The sequence below is a fragment of the Xenopus tropicalis genome, chromosome 2 (genome assembly GCF_000004195.4).
Source record: "Xenopus tropicalis strain Nigerian chromosome 2, UCB_Xtro_10.0, whole genome shotgun sequence".
Classification (NCBI taxonomy): domain Eukaryota; kingdom Metazoa; phylum Chordata; class Amphibia; order Anura; family Pipidae; genus Xenopus; species Xenopus tropicalis.
In genome coordinates this window covers 121,212,947-121,240,658 of record NC_030678.2, presented here as the reverse complement: position 1 = coordinate 121,240,658, position 27,712 = coordinate 121,212,947, and the positions used below count along the sequence as shown (strand labels likewise).

General features: G+C 37.5%; 1 protein-coding gene across 16 annotated transcripts in view; it reads right to left on the bottom strand.

Annotated features, from left to right (window-relative positions):
- The window catches only part of dock9 (dedicator of cytokinesis 9), a 150,761-nt gene that overhangs the window by 81,512 nt on the left and 41,537 nt on the right, over positions 1–27,712 (bottom strand). For all 16 annotated transcript variants that reach the window (XR_004221352.1, XM_031897058.1, XM_018091079.2 and 13 more), the window contains exons 2-4: positions 10,399–10,515; positions 3,044–3,133; positions 1,472–1,554 (exon numbers count right to left, since the gene is read on the bottom strand). Coding sequence is in view for 15 of the 16 variants with exons in the window: in XM_031897058.1 (XP_031752918.1) it covers positions 1,472–1,554; positions 3,044–3,133; positions 10,399–10,515 (290 nt within the window). In the remaining variant the exon portion in view is untranslated. The remainder of the gene's footprint in view (positions 1–1,471; positions 1,555–3,043; positions 3,134–10,398; positions 10,516–27,712) is intronic.

Genomic DNA, 27,712 nt, shown 5'->3' with positions numbered 1-27,712 from the left:
TTGAGAGGAAACAGCGATTTCGGCGCCGCATCTGCGATCCCACCGTCGATTTTCATTCTTGCTGGTGGGATGGCATTTCGGGGAGATGAGAGTTGCCCGCGACAAGGGAGATTTGTCGCGCGGTGACTAATCTCCCCGTCTGCCATGGCCCTAAGTTTCCCAGTAGCAGCTTAGTACTTCAGACAACCTGATCAGTTGGATATATTAGTTGATAACATTGCTCAGCAGCTACTGAAGTTGTCAAATTACATTAGAAGCTGAGAAATATATCAGCTATGTAGCAAAGCTAAACAAGCCTATATGAAAGGGAGTAGTGGATTTGCAGCAATCTACAGTATATGCTGTGCTCTGTTTGGGCACTCTGCTATCTCTTCAGAAACCAGCACAGTGACATGGCAATGGTATAACAGAAGGCAGCCCATGCAAAAGGCTTCTGATTGAAAGCTCTCCTTCTTAGGGAATAAACCCCCTGCCACACCAGCAGGTCATTGCAAAAGATGTAATTTGCAAATGGCAAAAGGCTGTAATTTTCTTTGAGGTTACTCTACTGGTCAACGCAGCCATTATTTAACTGTTAGCAAATGAACAGACCCTAAGGGCCTCCGTGACACACGGGGCGATTAGTTGCGCCATGACAAATCTCCATTGATGCGGGCAACTAATCTCCCCGCAATGCCATCCCACCGGTGGGATGGCATTGCGGGGAGATTAGTTGCCTGCACCAATGGGAGATTTGTCATGGCGCAACTAATCGCCCCGTGTGTCACAGTGGGATGGCATTGCGGGGAGATTAGTCGCTCGCAACAATAAAGATTTGTTGCGGCGCGACAAAACTCCCTGTGTTTCAAGGCCCTACACAGACAATAAAGTTTAAGATGCTGAACTAAAGTAAAACTTTGGTTTTGCCAGATAAAATTCTGCATGCAATCAAAAAAAGATCCCAAGATCCCATACAGATATCCTAAATAATGCATATTAAATTAAAGTGACTTAGAACAACGATCAAGCTACAAACTTTTGCCACACACACCTTACACTTTCATTTGAATTTTTCTAAATTGTGAATAAGCGCACACTGTACAACATTTACCTGTCACTGTTTTCAATTAACTGTTGTTTTTTAATTAAGCTTTTTGTTTAAGGCCTCTCCTTTTTGACATTTCAGCAGCAATTTTGTTACTAGGATCCAACCAGACATTGATTTGAATGAGAGAAAGGAAGATGAAATAAAAGGGCATGAATAAATAGAAAAGTAATAAAAAGTAACAATAAAACAGTCACCTCACAAAGCAACAGATTTATGGCTACTTTGGCCAGTGACCTGCATATAGAAGCTGAAAAGAGTCAGAAAAGCAAAGCAAATAATTATAAAACTATACAAAACTATACAACTGAAAAGTTAATAAATATTGGCCACTCTATAACATTCTAAAAGTTAACTTAAACTTTTAATCTATTACATAGTACTCACCCAGGTAGCTGCCGGAAATCTCCTGAGTAATCTTCATGTTTATAGGTGACCACATGCCAATCGGAATTATACGTTCTAATACACTGATTAAAAAGAAGAAAAAACATTTGTCGGGGTTCTGTTTATTTGGAACAGCAAAATTATTACCTGATATTTTTTGGGCAGCTATGAAAATCTGCCAAGATTACTTCAAGCTGTTGGCCCTGTCCTATTGAAGGTGTACAAATACCCCTGCTGCAATCTTATTATTGGCAGCGGTCCAAGCAGAGAACTCAGCCCAATCTAGCCCAGAGTACACAGGGCAATGACCAATGGACATTTTCCATTTATACTGACGGAAATAATTATGTCACACAATACCTCTTCCACTGACTGCATTTTGAGGACAAGGAAAGCCTCCCGGATAAGACTGAAACATAGCATGCAGCCACCTGAGGCCTGGGAAACAGTAGGACAGTGGAAAAGACTGAGGCTTTTCTTGTCTTTAATATCATCTCTCTTAATCGATTCCTTTCTTTGTGCTTCTCTCTCTCTCACTTGTAGAAAGAGAAACTATGCTAAAGTTGCTGCTGGAAAACTAGGGTGATCACTACAGTTAGTCTGGAGTTCCCAAATCCCTCACCTATTACCAACTGCAGAAAGCTCTGAATTACGAAAAGGCCATCTCCCATAGATTCCATTTTAATCAAGTACAAATTTATGTTTAAAATGATTTCCTTCCTTCACTGTAATAATAAAACAGTATCTTGTACTTGATCCTACCTAAGATATAATTAATTCTTATTCAAGAACAATCCTTACGGTTTGGAGATCCAAATTACGGAAAAACCAGAAAACCCCAGTTCCTGAGCATTCTGGACAATAGGTTCCATACCTGTATTATGTGAGCAGGGCCCTCTAATCCTACATTGTATTCTCTGACCCTAGTTTGTTAGTTGTACGGTTTGTTTAAAATTATTTATAGAGCTGCATAATTTGCTGGCGCTATATAAACAATGATTACCAAAAATACAATGAAGTTCTTAGACGTCAAGAGAAAAAAATCCATTTCTGGGCAAAAACCAAAGGAAATGTAAAGGTGGGTGGTAAATTGGTGCCTGGTGCCATTTATATTTTTAGCAGAAAACCTTAAATGAACACTGTCTAAAACGGGAGGCCAAAAGACAGAAGGTATTCCACCTACAAAGTTAGAGCACATATCTCAAACCACCCTAAGAGGTTTGATTTATTATAAGACTCAGAAAAGTGTAAAGTTTCCTGAATAAACCTGAAGGACCCCAATGCATGAGCTAGAGTTTTAGCTTTACTGGCATTACTAAATAGATAGCAATAAATATCTCTGGTGCAATAAATATTTGGGAAGCAGGTACAGGTATGGGATCCCTTATCCGGAAACCCATTATCTAGAAAGTTCCAAATTACGGAAAGACCATATCCCATAGACTCCATTATAAGCAAATAATTCTAATTTTTTAAAACTGATTTCCTTTTTCCCTGTAATAATAAAACAGTACCTTGTACTTGATCCCAACTAAGATATAATTCAACAAATAGAATTAATCCTGCACTTACCTCTGTGACAAACAGGCTCTGTGCTTCTTTCTCTGCATTTTCAGGGACTGTTGTGCATATATACCGGCCTTGCCGCCTTAGTGTTGCTATCTATATGGTCAAAAGGGAAACCACATAAGTTTCTTTTATCTAAGAATACACCAAGCAGAACAAGCACTTGTACAGATAAAAAATATATTCTAAGAACATTTTCTCACACACGTTTAGTAAGGATTCCATACTATATGCAAATGTACTCAAATGGTGTCTAGGCATGAATATGCATGTACATCTGAAGTTTATTTTCATAATGAAAGCAAAATGTAATTCTAAGCCACATTACAATATACATTCATTAATAGTTATAAACAATTATTAAGTTATTAGTAAATGTAATTGTTACTAAAAGAAACATCTGCCTGTTCTTTGAACAATGATTTCCTTTTTGTGCACATAATTGTGAAACTATAACACCGCATATTATTCTGATAGCAGTGCATAATCTTCAGTGTCAATACACATAAAGACCTTTCAGCATGGCTGCTTCATACACTTATTGCTGCAATTAAAAAACTAAACCCTAAAATTAAATATGGCTAGAAATGCCAATTTTTATATAATGACTTTATTGCACCAGCCTAAAGGTTCAGCATCTCTATAGTAGTAATGAAACAGGCTTTCAAAGCGGTCACAGATGGTCACCATACAGGATTCTGTTAGAAGTGTCTGTGACACTCACATGATCAGTGTGCTCTGAGCAGGTGTTGAGAAGGTAAGCTTAGAGATTGTTGTAAATTATCAAGCAGCAAATGAGATTTGCCTCATAGAAGATAGTGCTTCAGGGCTAGTTATTACATTTAGATGCAAATTGGACTGGTTTCAAAGCTACCATTTACAAATAATCTGTATTATTTACAGCCATTTACTGTGACTTTTTTATTTTATATATACAGTATATATACAGCAGCACAGAGCATGTACAGTGAATCTGCAGATGAGCAGCTACTGGGGCATCTTCAGAGGCACAGATCTTCACTGCTAAAGGGCTGTGGGTGCCTTTGACTGGTACAGAAGCCCAAAACATAATGTACAACATTTCTGCTCTACTTGGTTGCTATGTTGCTATATGCATGTTGTGTATTTTGGATTCCTTGCTCATGAATGGTCAAAAAGTCTTTGCATCCAAATGTGAAAGACAGCCCATTGTGGGTGTGTCACATTAATATTGTTGGATTGAAGTGCGTAACCAACAGGTATAATGTACTGGTTGCTATAAACATGATTTTAATTGCTTGCCTTTTTAGTGGATTTTATTGAAAGTTTCAATACAATACTGATTTAAATTAAAAAAAAAAAAACACAGGCCAGCTTTGTACATTAAACGGGTGCATAGTTGACATCTGCGCTCTTTTACATATGTTTTGTATTTGTCAGAGGGGACGGATGCAGGGTCTTCCAGTACCTTTGTACTCTTAAGGGCCTGGCTTCCTGCTTTTAGGTCTAAATATTTTTGAGATTACTATCAATGAAATGTTAAAACAAATGGATAGGGTAAAAATAAGTAGCAGGATGCTTTCACTGAGGAAATGTTTCTAACAGATTTTTAGAACAAAAAAAAAAAACACAACATTATCTACATGCCTATTTGCAGCAAACTAATATATTGCTGCATATTTGCAGTGTGTGTGTGCTTGTGTGTGGGTGCGTGAGAGTGTGAGTGTGTGTGAGAGAGAGAGATATACATAATATTTTACCTTTTTCTATTATAACCTCCTGTGTCCCAGAACTACAGGTATAAACGGGTGTTGCAACATGTTTACAGTGGGTAAATCTGTATTCCACAGTACTAATGTATATTAGCAAGCTGTTTATACTGTTACACATCACAAAGTGCTTAAACTTTTAGAAATTAAGACAGGGGGCTCAAACTCAATTTACGCCTGGGCCAAGGAGCAAGAGATTGAGGCTGGACCGCATAAGGGATTCACAAAAAATTGGCTTTCAGAGGGTATGAAGACTGTCGCTGTTGGAGCTGCTGTTGCCGGAAATTTACGTTATCCTCATAACAGATTATTAGGGAAGACGTTCGTCGTGCACAATTAGCTCTTAGCAGCTAATTTGCACACAGAAGTTTCCCATAATGACTGTTATATGGCATAAGTTCATTTCCGCAATCAGCAGCTCCGCCCGCCGTGCCTTGCATTATCCATTGAATCGCAATAAAAATCGCATCCATTCATGCCTTTTGATAAGCGTTGGTCGGGCCACAAAATATTGTACGAGGCGCAAATGGCCCGGGCCGGTTTAGACCCGAATTAAGAGGATGCTAATCGAATTGAAGAAAAAATAGGAGTGAAAAATAATCAAAATAAAAGGGCATTGCTGCAAAGAGCATAATAGATACCAAATATAGAAACGAAAAAAAATAAAGCAGGAGGGTGTTGGACATGTGGTTTTAGAACCAGGTAATTTTGTTGATGGAAAAAGGGGGAAGGCAGAATCTTTAAACAGCTTCTTGCATTGTTTACTCCAACGAAAAACCAATTTTTATTCAGGCTTCCTTAAATAGACCAAACCCAATATATTTAGACATATATTCATATCATTTAGAGGTAAATCAGAATATGATGGCATAAACTCCTTAATAGCTAGACCACTTTACTTAATCTTCCATGATTCTTTAGTGATTAATATTGCTACAAGAGAATGGCTAATTGCATAGGCGGATGGTGAATTTTTTGTTTGGGGAGGCTAAAGATGGGCCATACATAGACTGACCTAAAGCTAATGTGAGACTTTGTAGATTCGCTGCTGGTGTAAAAAATGAACCTCCCAACTACCTCTTGCGGTTCCCACTGACTCCCAGGGATACTGCGCCAAAGTGCAGGTAGGATTGCTTTTCTTTTTTACCCTAAAATGCTTAGGATGTAAAAGTATCCATCCGTGCACTTCTGTGAGGGGTACTCCATCCATTTGTGTTTGTGATCAGTTGGTAGGTCACCTTTATATTAACTTTTAATATGCAGTAGACATTGATATTATGAGACACTTTGCAATTGGTCCTCTTTTATTTTAAATGGTTTTTCAGTTATTTAGCTTTTTGTTCAGCAGCTCTCCATTTGGTATTTCAGCAGCTATCTTGTTGCTAGGGTCTTATTTACTCTAGCAACCAGGTAGTGGTTTAAACAAGAGATGGGAATATGAATAGGTAAGAGGCATGCATGGAAAATTAAGTAATAAAAAGTTACAATAAAAATAAAATTGTAGCCTCACAGAGCAATACTTTTTGGCTGCTGGGGTCAGTGACCCCCATTTGAAAGCTGGAAAGAGGCAGAAGAGAAAGGCAAATTATTCAAGAACTATAAAAAAAAAAAATGAATTAGGAAGACCAATTGCAAAGTTGCTAGGAATAGGCCATTCTATAACATACTAAAAGTTAACTTAAAAGTGAACCACCCCTTTAGATGTGCTTAAGTTACTTTTAGAGAGGCAGTCAGTACTGACATCCCAGCACATTATATGCAGTGAGACGCAGTCTGTATATACAAAACCAGCACATTATATGCAGTGAAAGGCAGTGGGTACAGATGGCAGATATTCAGGCCCTGGCACTATAACACTGGCACTGATACACAACATTGGCTCCACTGTAACTAACTAGAAATGAACAAAACAATGACAAAAGTAGAAAAAAAAAATAGTAAGTGCAAAAAACAACAAACATATAAAAGCACAATTAGGTTTTTCAGGGGGAAAGAGTTAACTTACCGTCCATCTTTAGGATAGGTGATAGGGATATTATAGATGTCAGGTGACAATAAACAATTTAATTTCAACTAGTGATTCAGCTTTTAGAATTGTATAGTACCTGTGGGAGTGGGATGATACTGTATAGTACCTGTGTATAGTACCTGTGGGAGTGGGAGGATGATACAGTATAGTACCTGTGGGAGTGGGATGAAATCTGCAGCAAAAGTTCAGAGCTGGTTCTTAAGTAAAGTTTACAGCCTGCAGATTCTTCTTTTCAGTCTTCATTTCTGCACTGCCTTCAGTTTGTAATATCTCCCAAGCCCTGTCTGCATCTGTGCCTTGATTGGTCAATTTTACTGTGTGTCAAGAAAGCTGAGCTTTGATTGCAGCATCCACAAGAAGAAAGATCCAATCAGAGCACAGCTGATTAGCCTATGGCTAATTAGTAACACAGTGCTTTTTACCAAAACAATCTATGCAGGAAAAGTTTTATGGGATATTAAAGGATCAGATATGATTTATATCCCAACAGTATGCATGTGTGCCAGAATAGCTTTATAATTAGCAGCTAATTTGTTGACAATTTTCCTTAGCAGTCAAGGGATGGTTTGAATGAGAGACTAATACATAAATAGATAAATAAATAGAAAAATAAGTAATATAAAGTAATAACAAAATTGTAGCATCATAGAGCAATGTTTTTTTTAGCTGCTGGGGTCAGTGACCCCCAACTAAATTGGCAGCACATAATTTAAACACTGTAAGAAAAAATAATGAGGACCAATTGAAAAGTTGCTTAGAATAGTCCATACATACTAAAAGTTAACTAAGGTGAACCACCCCTTCATAGCATTTTTACAACCTAAATGGCTACTGAGTAAATAAAGAATAAAGGCCATGAACATATTTTTACTTGGAAAATAATTGGCTAAATATTGATAACAAAGAGATTATGAAACATAATCATTTACAGAATCTTTTCTGGTTGGTCCAATATTGTTAAATAAGGACATTAGGGTTCTTTGGTCTACTGGTCTATTGCCTTTAAATACATTCATAAATTATCTTGAGGTTGGCCTTGTGAGCACTCTTGCTATGTGTGCTGGCGTTACTAAATTGTTCAAAACAATTGATTCTATGCAGAATAATTACTGTGGAGAATGATTTAAATACATTGGTATACTGGTCAGAAAATAGCAAATAACATCTAATGTTAATAAATGCAAGAATTCCTGTAAAACACATGAATGCTAGTAATAAGCTAAAAGGAGTAGGAAAGGCGAAAACTAAGTAAGCTTTATCAGAAAGGTCTGTGTAAATACAGCCATAAGCACTCACATAAACGCTGCACTTAGTCCTCTATCAAAACACAAAAATAAGCACTGGCACTTAAAGCACGTACAAGCAGGGCAAGCCCTTGCAAATTTATTGCAAACATGCATTTGTGCACCAATCCTCTCTTCACTGGAGTGCCAGGGTGTTGGGTAAGACCTTCTTGTCTCCTCTATCAAAAGAAACACAGGATTTCTTGTCTCTTTTTTGTAAACATGTTCTTTAGTATCAGACTTCCTCTCTCAGAAAAATCCGTCATTCCCAGGACCAGAGTCTCTGCAGCTCTCTCCTCTCTCCTGCTCCCCCCTCCCATAAGAATTCATAAGAACTCACTCCCCCCTCCTTTGGAAATGTGTGATCTGAGCTGCCAAGGGCTAGAGCTGCAGCATGAAGCTACCAAGACCAAGCTAAAATGACAGCTGCTATCTTAAACAAACGGAGGGAGCTTTTAGGGCTCTTTACTCAGGTATGGTAAAGCTTTCTGCAGAAAAAATATAGCATTCTAGGTGGTACTACTGTGGCTAATCTATTGGCAGTTAAATGCCAAAATGACTTTCCTACTCCTTTAATTGGATTTTCCTGGCGGTTCTCTTTAGCAAAGTATGACACAGATAATAAAGCAATTTTGTAAAAATTTTGTATAACAATACAATTTTGCCTCTTTTTAGAACTCAAGTAAGACCTAAACTTGAGTACACTAGTCCAAAGCAATGATCTTAATGAGCTGAAATAAGTTCAGAGATGGCTACTAGTAAAAGAAATAGAACAAAAGGAAGACTAACAAAGCTGAGAGAGAGAGAGAATATATAGGGGGTCATGTAATAAAAGGGCACCAAATTTGCCCAGGAGCAGTAACCCATAGCAACTAATCAGCAGGTAACATTTACTAGTCACCGGTTTAAAAGCAAACATCATATTGGTTGCTATGGGTTACTGCTCCTGGGCAAACTTATTACAAATGGGAAATAAAGTTTTGTTTAACCCTAATGTGGGCTACTGATGCTGGGAGATACACTGAATGCCTGCATCTCATGGAGAGTTAATTATCTAACTATGAGAGCTATGAATCTCTGCATGGGTTTAGTATTAAAGCTACATTTAATTCCAAACTATTTAGGTTTTTTTTAACTAAATCTATTAAGACAAGTTACTTTTTCCTAGAACTTTTTGTTGGAATTACACCTTTTTTAACCATTGTTTTCTTTGGTTGATAGACCATGATTCATCAGCAGCTTTTAAGCAGAAGAGATGTATATACACTTCTTTAAATTTATTATTTTAGTTTACTTTAGGATGACAAGTAAAATGCAATTATGGATTTCAGAAATGATAGGTGAAAGCCTGATCTATAAAGCAATGCGTTATTCCTACATATAATCCTCACAATGTCTAATAGTGCAAAAAAGAAGACGTGTCCACAGCTGGCATAGATTAGCCATTCTCTTCAAAGAAAAAAGAAATCTGTCATTGAGCCAACATTATGAGTTGCATATCTATAATATTGATATTATTAGCATCCTTAAGAACTTGTATAAAGCAGTAACTTTGATTGAGTTTCCTTCAAATCTCAATCCTTTAAAAGAAGCAAGAGTTAAGTTAGATGGCCAAAAGACAACATTCGACATAAAAACATTTGTTAAAACTTTCACATGTTTTGTACTACAAGCTTTTGTTTTTATGGTAATTGCACAACTGTGTATCTTGTAGAAAAAAAACAGGGACACAGTGGGAACACAGTTTTGTTAATAAGTTTATAATTAAAAACACATAACAAGTGAAAAAGAAATGCACTTAATGCATGTGACATGAGCCTGATTACTTAATTTGTTTTACTGAAAGCCCAAGCTTATTTATTTCCCTGCCAAGCTGTATAGTTAAATAATCAAACAGCAATGGCATGGAACATATTGGCATAAAGCTAGTTCTTGTTGCTAAAACAGCAAATGATATCTAAATTATAGTTATATTTTGGGGCTGATTTATTATCAACTGATGACTGGATAGGGTAAATCCATGACTTCTTTTATTCATTAAGTTTTCTTGCATTGATGCTTTTTAACTTGTGTGTAATAAGTGTTTTTCACCCAAAAATAAAAAGTTTGTCAGGTTTCATCATGTCAATGTCTAAAGCATACGAACCATCACTCAGGAATTCTATATTTAAGTTTTTAGTTGTCCTATAAAATTCAGCCGGCCACCCGGAAATTAAATTTAGAAATATTTTCCCTATATGCAACTGGCACATCTGCTAATCAATAATCAAACACTGTAAACTTAAGGAGATGTTTACTTGCCTGAAAGTCATCATAGGGGAACAAGAGCATCTCTCGTAATGCATCATTCAGGATCTGGGTTTTCTTCTGAACAATCACATTTTCATAGTCTATGGGTTCAATCAGCTTTGGCTTTGCCTAGAAACAAAAAATATGTTTGCTTATAACAATCAACTTTAATTTAATCAGGGCTGTTTTAACAAAAGGGCAGTTACCCAGGACCCACCATCAGACTTTCATCTGCTACAACTTTTGACTGAAGCATCCCCAAAAATGGCAGGCCACACATTTTATTCAGCTGGAAGAGCTCAACAAAACCATTTATTATACTTTATATTAAAACAAATGTTCCTAAAGGATATGGTACAGGCTGGCACACTTAGAACTCTCAGAAAAACAATATCATAAGCACAGACATTTTTCCTGTATTTTCTGCCTTACTGTGCACAAGTTACCCTGCTTGAGGGTAGGCATATAAAAAAAGCTATTGGAGCAGTTGTGGGGGCCCACCAATAAGATCTTTGCCCTGGCCTCAGTGGTACCTTAAAGCGGCCTTAAATATATTGCCTTGCTCATGTCACATCTGCATAGATTCAGGGGAAGCCTGAATTATGACCTACAAGAACTGTCACAGAAATATAAACATATCAGTAACAATACACCTTTTTCTCATTAATGCCAATGGATGTTTAAAAAGGTTTGGACAGTTACACTGTCATGAGCGTCTGAAAGAAATAAGCTTACAGGAGCATCATTCTGTTAGCTTTTCACATGCAGTGCTTTAACCTTGCTTGTTAACACTTCTGTTGGCAAATGTGGAATAAACAAAATAAAATATAAACTATAATAAACGCCACTTGGAAGTTTGCCTAGCAGGTCTGCACTAAAATTTCTTGTGGGAGTTTAAAGCCCTAATCTAACACATTCCCAGGCAAAAGGAAAAAACAAAAACACTGAAAAGTTATTTTCCACTCCAAGCTATGGGAAGCGTTAACAGTGGCACACATCTTCACTCTCATGATATTCATTCTTTTGCACACCGATTCATGCTATTTAAATCCCCCCACTTGAAAATTCCTAGAATTTCTTAGTTGACTCTTGAAGCTTTGACCACTTCCATATTACAACTTACTACAACTAGGAAAAAGATGCTTTAGTGCAAATTTAGTGCACTAAATTTTAACTATAATGTCTAATTTTTTCAAGTACTTATTATTTACAATTTTTTTTTTATTTCAGCTTTTAAGCAACACAGCAAGAAATGCATTCCATTATTATCTCTAAACGACTCCTTAGCTGTCAGCAACATGCACTTATCCTGTATGAGTCAAAGCACAAGCAATTTTTTCTTAAGCACTTAAAGCATTTAGAAATAAATAAATAAAAGCATTCTCAACACACACTCAGCCTTCCACATATTTCCTCAAATAAACTCAGCTACAGGATGTGCCGAATCCTCAAGATGAATCACAAATAAATTGCATACAGTTAAATATGAACCCCAGATATATTTCTCTTGGCCTTAATTTAAAAAATATAAGTAGTCCAGGAACAAGCTAGCAAAGCCAGCAACTTTGCACAGATGCTCTTTTGTAATGACAATAATTGGTCCATTGAGGAAATTAAAAAAAAGAAAAAAAAAATCACAGGTATAAACAGGTGGAACCTACAGGTATGGGACCTATGCAATACAACACGCTGCAGCACTCCGAATTAAGTGAAAAAGGTGTTTATTGTTTATTTCACTTGGGTTGTGTTTATTTCACTTGATTCGGAGTGCTACAGCGCGTTGAATTTCAAAGTTATATTTGGTCCTTGGCAGTGGGCTCAGCTAACCGCAGCCGACGCTACAACAAGCGGTTGTTATAGGTGAGCATTACCATCTTGCATTTACAGGTATGGGACCTGTTATCCAAAATGCTTGGGACTTTTCGGATAAAGGATCTTTACATAATGTGGATCTTCATATCTTAAATCTACTGAAAAATAATTTAAACACTAATTAAACCCAATAGGATTGTTTTGCCTCCAATAAGGATTAATTAAATTTAATGTGGGATCATGTAAAAGGTTGTGTGTTATTTTTACAAAGGAAAAGAAAATCATTTTTAAAAACGTGAATTATTTTAATAAAACAGAGTCTATAGCAGATAGCTGTCCCATAATTCAGAGCTTTCTGGATAACAGGTTTCCAGATATTGGATCCCATTCCTGTATTATTCATATTAATATAAAGCATACCAACAATTAATAAAAATTGGTCCTGGCCTAAGGACAATTCTAAAGCTTGAGAAAGTCCTTTAAGACTACATACGTCCCAACATTTGAAAATTGAAAAAGGAAAAAAAAGAAATGCAGCGCTTAGCGTGGCAACACTTTTTGACCACATCCCCTAAATACTAATCTCATTTTACAAAATTAGGCAAGTTTGGATACATTTCTGGGGGTTTTGGGGTCGTTTTATGTGTTATTACACTGTTGCTAATGCAGGTGAAAGGCAAAAAGACGCGAGATAATGCAAAGTCTCACTTTTTTTGCGTGTATCGGCTACAAGTGCCTGCACCCGAGCGTATCTCATTCATTCGGGTGCAGGCACAAGTAGCAGGCGTAGGGCTGTATTTTCGCTTGCCGAAAATATAAGCCCTACAACACGTCTGCCATCAGCCTTAACAGATCTCCCCAAAGAGACCTGTTAAGCTTATTAGTTACAATTGTATCTAAGTGCAAGTGTGGCTTGTTAACTTTCTGGGCTCTCTGTTGAAAGCCCACTTATTTAATTAAGTCTGAGAAACAATGTATCTAAGTGCAGGTATAGCTTGTTAAGATTTCTGGGCTCTCTGCCAAAAGCTACTTTTTATTTAAGTTTGTATCTTTTTTAGCGTTCAGTGCAGGAGATCAAACGGAAATGAGGGACTTTTCAGTAAGAATCAGGGACTGCGGGTTGAGCTGTTAAAAGAGGGACTGTCCTGCGAAAATCGGGAGAGTTGGGGGGTATGATGACTATACAAATGCTGGAGAAGCCCAATATTACTGCTACAAAGTTAAGAAGAAATGGGCAATGTTTAAGTGGCTTTACATCAAGGATATTTGAGAAGAGCTATAAAAATTGTTACATTTTCTAATGATTGATCATAAACAGTGCATTATATTGTATTACTAGGTATGTCAGTAGGAAAACATCAAAAGCAGCAATGGAAAAAAGCATAATATTATCCTAAATGGCTATGAATTGTTTTCAATAATTTCTGAATCATTTGACAGCAAATAACAGCAGTAACATATTAAACTAGAGGCCACAGCACAAAGGTATGTATGTATGTATGTATGTATGTATAACTTTATTTCTAAAGCGCCACAAGGGTACGCAGCACTGTACAATCTTACAGAATACAAAATTACACACAGGGAGGATAAGTGATATAATAAATACATATATAAAGTGCCATGTGGTATGAGACACAGTGGGAAGGAGGTCCCTGCCCCGTAGAGCTTACAATCTAAGTGGTTGGTTAACATACAGGCACTAATTGGAAGGTAAGAGTGCATCAGGTATGGGCATTTGCCCTTAAGCGCAGGACTGGGCAAAATAATGTTTTAGTGCTCCAGAAGGTAACAGCTAAGCTTTTTCGCAAAGAGAGTTAGTGAGTGTTCCCTACGGAGGGATTCAGAGATAGAGTTCCAAAGGTAAGGAGCAGCGAGATAGAAGGGTTTAAGACGAGAGAGCAGTGGGTGTGCATGGTGTAAAAAGACGGAGGCTCTGAGAGGAGCGGAGGAGACGACCAGGAACATGCAGGGAGACCAGTGAAAAAATGTAGTGAGGAGCAGAGGAGTGAAGGGCTTTGAATGTTAGCAGAAGGATTTTGTAAGCTTTCCTTTGCTTAACAGGTAACCATGCAAGAGAGCTTAATTGAGGCCGAACAGGTTCCCTCTTAGGAGAGAGCAGGAGGATCCTGGCAGCAGAGTTTAAAATTGATTGCAGGGGAGAGAGGTGGGAGTCTGGGAGGCCGGTTAGTAGGAGAGGTGTTACTCAATGCCATTTCCAGTCAGTAAATCAATGCCAATCTGAGTGGTGATATGTTAAAGTGAATTTATCTCTAGCCACAGGGCATAAGTGGTCACTGAATGAACTCACAGAAGTATATATAGTACAGTATTAAAACTATATTAAAGCATAAGGGAGGTCAAATTAACAAGGGTGTGCTAATATATGAACACCTCATAACTAAATCATTAAGTTTGTTCCCTGAGCTTTTCAGGCGATAAAAAATATTCAACCCAGGGAACATTCTGTTGCAGAGACACTCCACCACCTACCCCTGGCACCTGCGGAATAGAATAAACACCCAAGGGATGAACCAGAACCAAATGTTCAAACGGCTGAATTCACTAGTATACTGGCTTTCCTTGTCCTTTAACCCAGTGCCATGACTCATTTATCAGCATTTCCTCACCATTAACCTTACTAAACTATTAACCCTTATGTATTTCTTGTTTGTACGTTTTTGACAGAATACCAGGCATTTGCATAACCTATGCCAAAGGTACATCAAAGTGCTTTTGGTGGATCTGTAGATTTGTAACTCCTATATACAACCAGAAACAAGGATATGCTAGGCATATACAACGTTACGTAATAAACAGATGTAGTAGCACATACAAAAACAAATTGTTTGCTTTAAAAAAGGTGACCAATAACCTTCGGATTGGTTAGTATTGGTGATTAAAGCTGTAGAATACTTTGCAAGACTATTCTGTTAAAGTTTTACTCCTGAGTGCTTAGTGTAGTGGAATGTTTATAACAGTATAGATATACAGCTGAGTCCTAAAGTTTACATACACTATGCTAAAGTCAAACAGTATCTACTTTTTTTAAAAGTAATAGCTGAGAGTCCGATTTATTTCAGCTAAGCATTTCACAAACTTTTGACCCACAGGAAATCAGAAATGGTAAATAAAGACTGAAATAAATTGCTCCCTAAGCTATTACTTGAAATGACATCATATAAAAGTAAAGTTGATACCCTATTTAAATTATCATAGGCAATGTATGGTAATAGGATACGAGTTCAAACTGAGTTTGAACATCTTTAGCCCAGTGTATGTAAAATTTAGCTTTCACTAAATGCATTCACTAAACTTAGCAATCACTTTCTACATAAAGGCTATTAGAAAAACTAAAGATGTCCCTGTTTAGCTTACTATGCCTCCAGTGGTCCCTGGACCCTTTCTATGTTGTGATCAGAACACAATAGGAGACTGTGGGAGGTAATAAAGAAGCCTGCAGGCAGGAAACTGGAGGACAAAAGCCTTTTAGGCAAGCCTAAAACTGCAAGTTTATCCAGTACAGTACCTTGAGGAAATAAAGCAAACTAAATATACATCCAGCTTTTTTTTTTTTTACTCATGACTTCTATTTTACTAGTACCCTAGATTCTTGTGTGGAAGTACCGTTAATCTTACCAGTGGGTACTGCCAAATACTTGTGTTCTATTGTACAACCCTTGGGAAATTTTCTTAGTGTTTTATAAATAAAGCATAATGAGCAGAATAGCACTTAGAATAGACAGTAAGTCTGGTTCTGTATATAGGGCTCTCCCAATTTTGTGATGGGTCAACCAATTTACGTTTTCTGAAACTGTTTTTATATTATATATATATATAAATATAAATATATATATATAAAAAAAAACCCTCCATGCTAAAATGCAGAAATATTCCTGTGTTGACATATTATATTACATTGTTTCCTTGGCTCCTAATCCATTTTGTGTTTGAGTGTTTTTTAGAATCATGTTCTAAATATGTTTTCCATTTGATAGACCAATATACAAAGAATGAATAAACACAGTATAGCTTTGACTTCCAAAATAATGCCCCTTGGGACAAACTATTTCAATGTTAAGTACACATGGAAAAAAAGTTTGTATTGTAAATTAAAGGAGAAGGAAAAGTAAAAACTAATTAAGCTTTATCAGAAAGGCCTATGTAAATACAGCCATAAGCACTCACAGAAACGCTGCACTGAGTTCTCTATCAAAAGAAACAGGATTTCTTGTCTCCTTTTTTTCCTGTGCCAGAGTCTGCCCAGCTCTCTCCTGCTCCCCCCTCCCATAAGAATGCTAAGAACTCCCCCCCTCCCCTGCAGCTTCAGATTAACTCTTTATTAGCCTTTCCTTCTCCTTTAATAGGTTAGTGCACTAGTGCAATTGAGCCCATGTTAAAATGTCAGTAAGACAAAGCAGGAAAGCATGGCGATGTTTTAATTAAGAGTGTAATTTTGTTGACTTAGTGGCACCTTATAAGCACCCCCCCCCCCCCCCACCCCCAGTAATCTGTCTTCTGACATAGCCTTCTAGGAGCATTCCTTCTATTGGATTATGATTGCCACAAGACAGCAGCAGGCTTAGCCCAACATTCAAAGCACATTTCTGTAGAAACATTTCAGTTATTCAAATGTAATTTTCTTTGACAACATAATTCTTCCTTTCCAGAAATGTTAAGTCCTTGTTTGTGTGCGACACATTTAAAAGACAATATACAATTAAAAGAAGCAGTGGCCTCTGTTTTTTCTCTTTATGTGAACCTCCACAGGAAAAGTCACCAATAGCGGGGGAAACAAATGTGGCAACTTTATAACAGGTGCCCCAGGTCTAGGAAGTTAGCACAAGCTATTACAGGGGTCGGGAACCTTTTTGGCTGAGAGAGCCATAAACACCACATATTTTAAAATGTAATTCCAATGAGAGCCATACAATATGTTTGGACGCGGATGCTGCAGGGCAAGGTAGGGTGGGTCCCAAGGATGCCGGATGCGGATGAGATGCAGAGGAGGGCGTGGCCTGCGCTCGGCGGATAGAAGACGTGTTCTAAGGCTTAGAACACGTCTTCTATCCGCCGAGCGCAGGGGCATGGTAGGGTGGGTGCCATGGATGCCGGATGCGATGCGGAGGAGGGCGTGGCCTGCGCTCGGCAGACAGAAGATGTGTTCTAAGGCTTAGAACACGTCTTCTATCCGCCGAGCGCAGGCCACGTCCCCGTTATTTTTTTTATTAAACATTTGGCAGCGAGCCAGATGCAGCCATCAAAAGAGCCACATCTGGCTCCCGAGCCATAGGTTCCCTACCCCTGAGCTATTATGTTGCTATTTGAGAATAAACAATATTACATCACTAAGTTGTATTTGTTAAGCAACTTTAGAAGCAACATTAAAAGCTTTTGTAAAAGCTTTGTGTGTTTTGTCACCACTGCAAAAATGTTAAATGTAGCTGCTTGTGGTACTACAATACAAATAAAGTGTGACTTATACTATACTTTCCATTCAGATCTCTTCTGCTCAATCCATATAGAAATTCTCTCTCACTCTTCACTCTTAGAAATTCACCTTTCCTAAGCAATTAAAGAATTTTTAGATTTTCAGTAAAATGTCATGTTAAAAAAAAACCAATAATCCTCATGGCTAAGCACAACATTCTCAGCCTATGCCTGTTTTTCTCCACTAGTGATGAGCAAACTTGTGGATTTTTGTGAAAAAATGTGCAAAATCATAGAACATTTTGCAAAATTGCAACATTTTGCCTATGCTACAACTATTCCCATAAAAAGCAAAAGACTCCCATGTTGCAAATTTCTTCCAAAATTGCGCCTGGACAGCTTAGTTAACCTTAGTTAAACAAGGGGATGGGAATGGCTCCAATCCCACTGGATTATGTAGGAAGGAAAGGGGCAGATAATAATGGGATGTGTTTTTTGTTCAGGTGCAACAGATCACAATAGATAGCATTGGAAAAATTATAGCGTGTAGCCACAAAAAGTTTAGCTGCTGACAACTATACAGGGCGATAAAGTTCACTCAACCCTACTCTCCACACATCCTGCCAACATTTCTAATACCGACTGGACATTCTCCTGGTTGATTATAATAATACAAGATAGTGGGGCATATTGTTCAACCATAAATTAAACCAGAAAAGTTCTTTGAAGCAGGGAACTTTTATTTTGCTAATGTGAAATTCAGTGAATGGCCATTTTTAAAACACACCACACATAACAGCAAATATCACTTAATTACACTTTAATAAACATTTCATCTCACTAAATTGTACTACTTATTGAAACATCAGCCTCATGAGCATCTACCACTTGTTTCCTTATTCAACTAAACATTTAGCTTACATTCTTCTGTTTGCATATTCTACATAGATATATAAGCATCTTACTATTCAGTCAGCCACAATTAAGCTGAATAAGTGCAATGGCAGGAGTGGCACTATACTTTGTCCATGTAAATGTAATGTCTGTCAACAAAAGGAATTGATCTGCATGAATTTGTTTGCTTTTCTTAGAAAAGAGCTCTCTGATTTGATGATACTTCACTATGCTGAACTATTCTATTGCTGCCCTATATTCCATTTGTATTGTATTCTCCTCATCAGTTCTGTATGTATATAATAATAAATATATTTTATTTCATTTAATTTGTAAATCCCAATCTAAATTTTTACAAGTGTGCTTCATATGCACAAATGCTAAAAGCAGATTATAGTGCATATGGCTGTGATATGATCACACCCTATAATAACAGTGAGAACAAAATTAGAAACAAACTTCCTCCAGATCTTTTTTTTTTTTCTTTAAGCAGCTCTTTTGCACAGGGGAGTTCACAAATAGGCAGCAGATGTTAATGGAAAATACCACCAATCTTTTACTTTTAACTATTACAGAATATTTATGTAGCTTGGGACAAAAAGCTTTAACATTTATGTGCTCCCAAACCCACTAACAGTTTGTATTAATCTATAACATAAGAAAATAGATAGGGAGAATGGCCCGCCTATACAGTAATAACAACAGTTATAAATGCTGAAAGCATGAGATTAACAGAAGACCAAAGTAGGTATGTTGAGGTGTGCACTTCCCTCAAGTATTTGATTCTCAAAATGGAGAATAGCTTTTTAGCTAATTAAAGGGGAACGCCACCCAAACACATGATTTTTAATGTAATAATATGGTTTGGAACAGTTACTAGCCTCGCCTAGCCCCCTGTTCTCCTGCTGATCTGGCTGACTATTTTGAGACTCCAACAAAAATGTAACAATAGTCGACTGTCAGCACCCTGCCTTCAGTCTGTATTCTCCATATCCCAACATTCCCTGCACAAGTGATGTCAGCAAGGAAAGGAACATCACAGTACAATGCAATGCGAATTCTGTAGTTCCTGCAAGCCTGCCTGTAAGATGTTGAGGAGTTGTTACAATTTGTAACATTAGGTTTTAGCCTCTCCCCCCCTTTAAAGGATTTCAAATGATGCAAAAAGAAAAGAAATACTTTGCAGTTGCATTTCATCATATAAAAATGGTATTTATTCATACTGTTTAAAGAAACAGATTAGGTAGGTATTTTACGGGTTTTTCGTATCTTGGGGGTCTTTAATACATTTTGGTTTGGAAGCCAGAGTCCCCCTTTAATACATACAAAACAGTTTAAAGGGTATTGCAGTAAAAATACAGTTAATAAGTGTCCAAACTTTCTTCCTATAATAAAGTTACCTTTGTTTAACATTCATATCTTAACAAACTACAGTAGCATATGTGTGTAATTTTTCAGCAAGAAAACTGAAGAAGCAGTTATTTCAGCCAAATTCCAATGCAGACAATGTAACTGAAAACTGCAAGAAGCAGCTGTCATCCAGTGTTAGTAGGATAATTATACTTACAGAGAAGATGTGAAACTCTGCAGCATGACAGTTTCAAGAGTGAAATGAGATAATCTCCCACTCAGGAGAATGTGTCAAGATCATCGCCCATGTGCAATTCTTAAAAAAAGAAACTTATCCCCCCCACAATGGTGAGCTTTGAAATGATTTAATTAAAAAGATAACGTTGTCAAAGTAAAGTATTCACTTATCCCTGAAAATAATGTTTAATATTATGTACAGTAAAGCTGCTTTTGAAAATGTTGTAATAACAATTAGAAATTTTCTGGGCATTGTATTCTTTATTACTTTAGAGACAATCTACAGCTCAGGATTACAAGTGGGCCATTGTAAGGGGCAGTAAGTGCACTGTAAGCGCACTATAAGATTTACCTTACCTTCTCTTTAGAAACCTGTGAGGCTGAAATTTTAACTAGACAGAGTATTTCAGAGTATTTTGTCCCATGAGATTGCCATAATAAACTACTCCAAGCAATATTGCTTACAGTGTCTCTGCAGTGCAAAAATTTGCCTTGGGTGCATGTGTGCTTCTGAAAAGAATTCATACAAACTATGTGTTTAAAATAAACTGCATAGAAAAAAATTCTACCAACCTGTGCTGCACCAACAGAATGTTAAAAAAAAGTGCACAGAAATGTATAAAATGTATAAGAAATGTTCTATCATCCTGTGCTGCATTAACACAGATGTGGCAAAGATCATACATTCATAAAAGCAACAATGTATATATGGTTACAATATACTGTATATGGTATGTATGTGGTAATGGCAATATCAGGAATTGTATGACAGACAAGTAAAATAATGCACACCTCCCAACATTTGAAAAATGCTAAGAGGTACAAAAGAAATGCAATGCCTAAACACCACTCCCATTTTACTAAATTTAGAAGGTTATTTAAAGGTGAACACATTTCTGGGGGTTTTGGGGTCTTGCTTTATGTATTATTACAGTTTTGCTAAAAAAGCTGAAATTGCCATTTAAGCTGCAAGTCTAAGTTCCCTCAAAAGGCCTGTTTAGCCTATTAGTTACAATTGTGTATTTAGTGTTCAATGCAGAAGATCAAAGGGAAATGAGGGACTTTTCAGTAAGAATCCGGCACTGTGCACTGAGCTGTCAAAATCGGGACAGTTGCGAAAATCAGCCACGAAAGGAGGTATAATAATGCATTTCAAAATGTAGTTAAACTGTAAAAATCATCCTTTAATAAAATTAATTTGGACAATGTGGGGTCAAAGGGTGGTAATCTCAGGCCTTTTGGATACCATGGAAGAATTACTGTGGCTGCGGGCACCCACTCTGTGTATCAATTTCAATTTAACATTAGGGATGAGCGAATCTGTCCGGTTTTGCGAATTTTCGAAAATGAACAGGCAAAAAATCCATGAATCATGTTTTTGGTGCAACTGCTCCTATTTTTGACGCAACAACGCCATTTTGACACAGCCACGCCTATTTTTAGCACAACCATTTTGATGTGACCTCGACTTTTTTTTTTTTTTGACACGTGTCAAATTTTTCCACGGGGGATTTATGCTGAAGTTTTGTGAAACCATTCACCAATGGCAAAATACGGAAATTCGCTGCAAATCCATGCCTGGCTAAAAAATTCATTCATCACTATTTAACATTTTTACCTAACAAGTTGTTATTAGTTGTTAAACAACTGTGTGTTGCAAACATTTGACCATTTCAGCAAGCTTTCTGGAAATATCAACCAACTATGATACGTTCCTAGTAACTGAATACGAGAGGGCTGCTTACAGCAGATGCCAAATCAATAGCTATTATAATGGACTGCTTATACCAAAAGCCATATCAATATCTGCTGTAACAAGCTAGGAAATATAAAGGCCTAATTCTGCTTCCTGGCCTTGGAATATTGCATATGAGTTCATGCGTGGTTCAAACATCTTGCATTACTTCATATTAACCACCAAATATGCAGGCAGACTTGAGATACTTTTCAATTAACCCCAGATAAACAGTCTGCTTACCATCCAACTCAGTGTTTCCTCTTCTTTAACTATATGGCTAACAAACAGACCACAAAACCAGAAGTCAATGATTAGCACTCAACTCATCTCGAACCAGTAAAAAGGAAAAAGAAATCATGTAATAGAAAATGGCTGCTCCTTTATCCGTCTTAAGTACAATCACACTGAAGCCTTTTTATGGAAATCAAAAAATATATATTCCTTAATCTTATGAGGCACATAATTTGGTCTACTCATCATATAAAGCAAATATTTTTTTTATGTTTTGAGTAAATTAAGCTTTTGTTTTGCAACCTTAAACACTGCTTTCAAATTGCTAGGATTAGTGGTATTACCAACCAGAATGAAGAATAAGTAAAAAATAAATACATTCTAACCTTACTCTATGGGGCACATTTACTTACTCATGAATGGGCCGAATGTGTCCGATTGCGTTTTTTTCGTAATGATCGGTATTTGGTGATTTTTCGGAAAATTGTCGCGACTTTTTCGTTGCCATTACGAATGTTGCGCAAAATCTGGCAATTTTTTCGTAGCGTTACTACTTGCGCGAAAAGTCGCGACTTTTTCGTAGCCTTCGCGCCGAGTACGAAAGATTCGGATTCATTCAAGCTTCAGTATGGTGACTTTTCTTGGGCCAGGTTGGAGCTGCAGGGTGCCATTGAGTCCTATGGGAGGCTTCCAAAATCATGCTAGGTCTGAAAGTTTCGCCCGCCGCTTACGAGCGATCAATACGAAAACGTTGTGACAAGATACGAGCGCATCGTAATGGCTACTCGCGTTATTTCGCTCAAATCGTATTGGTAATGAAAAAGTTGCGACAATTTCTGAAAAGTCGTAAAGGCGCCGAAAAAAATCGCAAAAAATACGAAAAAGTCGCAAAATGTTCGTTTTCCAATCTGAATTTTTCCAATTCGGATTCGTGGGTTAGTAAATGTGCCCCTATGATTCTATATTCTAGAGGCTAGAATCATTTAAGTTTGCAATAAGGTAACCAAACTCCACACAATAGATCATTTGAAAAAAAAAAATAAGTTTTGAATAACATTGAATATCAAGCAAGAAAGCACATTTGAAACTGCCTTGAACTTTGTTTAATTACCCTTCCTTTCGAAAACTAATTGCTGCAAGGCTGTTCCCAGTGTTGCGTTTTAAATGGACAGTGAGTCCTCTAGCTCAGAACTGTGTTTAGACAGCTGCTGGAGACAACCCATGCTAGTAAAGCGCCCTGGTCAGCACTTTATTGTGATGTACCTCACTTCAGTTATCATGTCTCTGTCCTGGGGGCCCACAGAAGCTGCCAAAACACAGCTCTAAATTCTGGAACAATGATCTATTCCTCCAAAACGTAGAACTAACAGTGCTGCGAAAGAGAATTTCTATCTAAGAGGCTTCTAATGGAGTGACCATATGCATAGGAAGCCAATAAATGTATTGGTCATACATAGGTTAATCCTCTATGTTGGCAGCCTCTCATATAATAAGCCCTGTGTAGAGAATTAACCCATCAATTGCCTGGTAAAGAAGAGACAGGGCCGCTTTCTGCATATTTACATTCATTCTAACAATTAAGCTAACCTAAAGCCCTTTAAAGTTATTCTCCCTTTTGTGAGAATTCTGCAGAATCATATGATCAGTGGTATAAAATAAAAAAATCATTAGGGATACTAAAATACAGCATACCCGCACTGCACTTCCCAAATGAAACAGATCATTTCGCTTTAAACTGTGTAAAATATATGTATACCATATACAACCAATGCAGAAAATAAAATCACTTACAGGACAGTAGCATGTATGTGTTCCCCAAACACCACTTAGTTATTGTTCAAACCATGATTCATATTTGTGATTATGCCATGGACTGATATATTTAATATAAGTGGTTTCTTGGATTATTATATACCTCCAAGATTATCAGAATTTTTTAGTGCATGGGCAAAAGTCCAAATTAAGTGGCCTGTCTACAAACATAGCTATAATTGAAACGAAGACATTTTTACTGGGGCCCACACAAATGCTGCAGTTTCAGTAATATACCAACTGATATTGAAAATGTTTTGTGTGCCATAGGCCTATGGCTGAAGTCCTGCTTTTTAGTGCAGTAAGTTTGCTGTTAGCTCAACTCTCAGACATCTTGTATCTGTTATCTAAACAGCCACTGGTGTGTTCTGCTCAGGAAAATGCACAATTTTACCTCTGTGAAAAACTGCACTCCATAAAACCTGGCAAGATTTCGGTTTCATCCACTGAAAGATACAGCAATGTAAATAAAAGCGATGGAAATGATGGCTCTTGCCATTACAAACAGTCAACTGACAGAACAATCAAAAGGAAACACACAGATCCTGTTTTCTTTAAAATAAAAAGCCCATGAGGCACAAAGATCCCACAAATTTCCATTAGCTGTTTCAGACAACGTCCCGAGGATACAAAGGGAATTAAGCATAAATAATATATTAGTATAAGCAGGTGTGGATGAGAGCAGGGAAAAATCAGATAGGAGTCGGGAAACCAAATTTTGGAAATATCTGATAATTGGCCATACTCTAAGATAATAATTGTACAGGTATGGGAACCGTTATTCAGAATGCTTGGGACATGGGGGTTTCCAGATAAGGAGTCTTTCTGTAATTTGGATCTCCTACCTTAAGTCTCCTTATTTAAACAGTACCCAGAACCCAATAGGATTGTTTTGGCTCCAATATGGAGAAATTATATCTTAGTTGGGATCAAGTACAAGATACTGTTTTATTATTACAGAGAAAAGGGAAACCATATTTAAAAATGTGAATTATTTGATTAAAATGGAGTCTACGGGAGACAGCCTTTCCATAATCCAGAACTTTCTGAATAATGGGTTTCTGGATAAGGGGTCTGATACCTGTACTGTTCCAGCTGTAAATTTCTACACATAGACAAATTAGTTAACACACATTATGGAATGTATTACCTGCAGTGTCCATTAAAAAAAAAGACATTTTAAACATGGACTAAAAAGGAAATATGTTGCCCTGAAGAAGCTGTTAAACTACAAATCCCAGCATAAGTTTTTTGCATTTGTTAAAAACAGAGGTAACCGTAGTGATAAAGCTGTCATGGGAAAAGTGGCACATAAGCCATGAGAGATCTCCATTAAAACTGCCCTTTAGTGCAGGGGCACACGGGAGTGAGAAAGTGCTTGGCCTGTTAGGGGAGTGGCCGTAGAGAACAGCAGTATTCCCACCACTAATGCTGACCACACACACACACACAATTGAGCTTCAGCAAAAGCTGGATTGCTACAGGTTCAACACCCCTGCTATAAACAAATCAACTAATTGACATGCCACACTTAATATAGGAATATATTGGTAATATTATAGTAATATATGTTGCTAGTTCTGCTATTAAGTTAGACCTGCTCAGATAAAGCAATTGTATGGTATACTGTACAAAACGAAACCCAAAACAATAAAAGCACTATGAAAGGTTGGATGCCTTCTAAGCAAGTGAAACCAATGTAATGATAACCACAGTCACACTGATAAGAATCACACAAACTGCTAAGTAATCTGCCCTTTATTCATGGGATCTGGGTTTTATCAAACTGCTTCACAAGACAAGCAAATGGGAAAATGTGCCTGTCCCCCTTAGCTATAAAAAAAAAAAAAAAATTTTGGATGAATCTCATGAAACTAGTTTCACACAGATGTGGAATAGATTTGGATATAGTCTGTGTGCACAGAAGGTGAAAACAAGGGCGTGGGGATGCATTTTATGTGCATATCCAATCCCACCATACTTCCTCTGAGGACAAAAGAGAAAAAATGAAATTAAGACCTGTAAAGCCAAAACGGGATAAAGATAATAAGCTCCATTCATACAGAGCTAAACATAAATCATTCAACCACTTGTCATCTGTAGGTTAGGAAAAAAGAGGAGTGGTGCAGGCTGGTTGTGCTTAGAAGGGGACTGCTCCACAAGAGACGAGGGCTGTTTCTGGGGATAAGAATGGGAGAACTAAAGGTGTGATCACTGGGGTTACCATAATTTTAGGCACCACTCAGTGATTATAATCACTTACCTGACACCCTGGGCCAGTGCTCCTGTTAGAAGAAAACTGAAACAGCCCAGGGTATTTCTGTAGAAGCTCCTCTTTGCTTAAGCATTTTCCCTCTTCTCTTCATTAAGGTACACACAGGCACAGTAGAGCAAAAAGCTGGCTTTTTTACTCTACTGCGCATGTGCCTGCCCGAGCCCAAAGTAAAGAAGAAGGAAGAAGCAGAAGAAGATTTCTGTGAATAAGCTCCTACAGGTAAATCTCAGGCCAGTACAGTTTTAAGTGAACAGTAGTTCTAGCCCAGGGTATCAAATAAATGATTATAATCATTGGGGTGCCACATTTTGGCACTCCCAGTGATTATACCTTTGCTTTAAGTACATTCTAAAATATGAGTGTGTTGAAGAAAACAGATTTAATAAGAACTGATCTGAGTGATACAGTGGGGGTACAGCCACGTGGAAGAATTAAATGCCTGTAGCAAAGAAGACCAAGCAGAGATGGGCACGAGACCAAACACGGTCAGAGGAGATATATTGTCAGAGAAGATAAGGACAGTAATGCAGAAGAAAGGAAAGTGCGGGGGGGGGGGGGGCAGTGTAATAGAAAGAAAGGAAGGAAGGTTTTTCCCTATGAACCACTCAATGTCTTGCTTTGTATTCTGTTAACAGGAAGGGATGAAATAATCAGTATTGTGTCAGAACATGACATTGAATGGCACAGCCATGACAGACCAGCTGAAGTACCACAATGTATTCTAATATCACAATGTTAGAGAAACATATTAATGATATGTATGCACAGATTCTGCAATACAGGGCCACCTTAATACTGGAGCAATCTACACGGGCATTACTGGCTGGCGATAATTCTGACTGGATGTCAAATACACACACGTTGTAGTTGTGTGGCAATATTCTACTATTATACTAAGAGGGACCCTGTTTGACCAGACTAGCAGTTTCGTTGGCAATATATAGAAACTGCAAATGCTACAGTGGTATTATTTTATACCCAGATCAGCGCCAGATTCCTCCTTTATACAAGTGCAAGCTGTAATGGAACACAAACCAAAGGGATGACCTGCAAACCAAAGGCATAGGCATAGGCATACAACTACACACAACTACAATGTGTGTATTTGACATCCAGTCAGAATTATCGCCAGCCAGTAAAGCCCGTGTAGATTGCTCCACTATTGCAGCTTGCTCCAAAATATAGCAATGGCAATCCACGGGATGGACCATGGATGGGAGCCATTTTCTATGTCGCCTGAGGTGAAAAATCTCCCAAAAATGCTTTTCCATCAGCGAAAATGTAAATCACCAGTGGGAAACCATACAAGCAGCTTTGGATTTCCTAAGTTGCCTCACGAGCAATGCATAGATTTTCCCATTGGCAATTTTTCATTATGACTGGCGGGAAAGCATTTTCAAGAGATTTGTCAAATTGCGGTATCACAGATTTAACTGTGGGCGATAAATCTCCTGGTGTGCCATTACCCTTGTATTCTAAATGTTTTTAGATACTTTTTGCTTAGTTGTGGGGTCTACTGTTGGTTTGTTATATCTATTATCCCTACC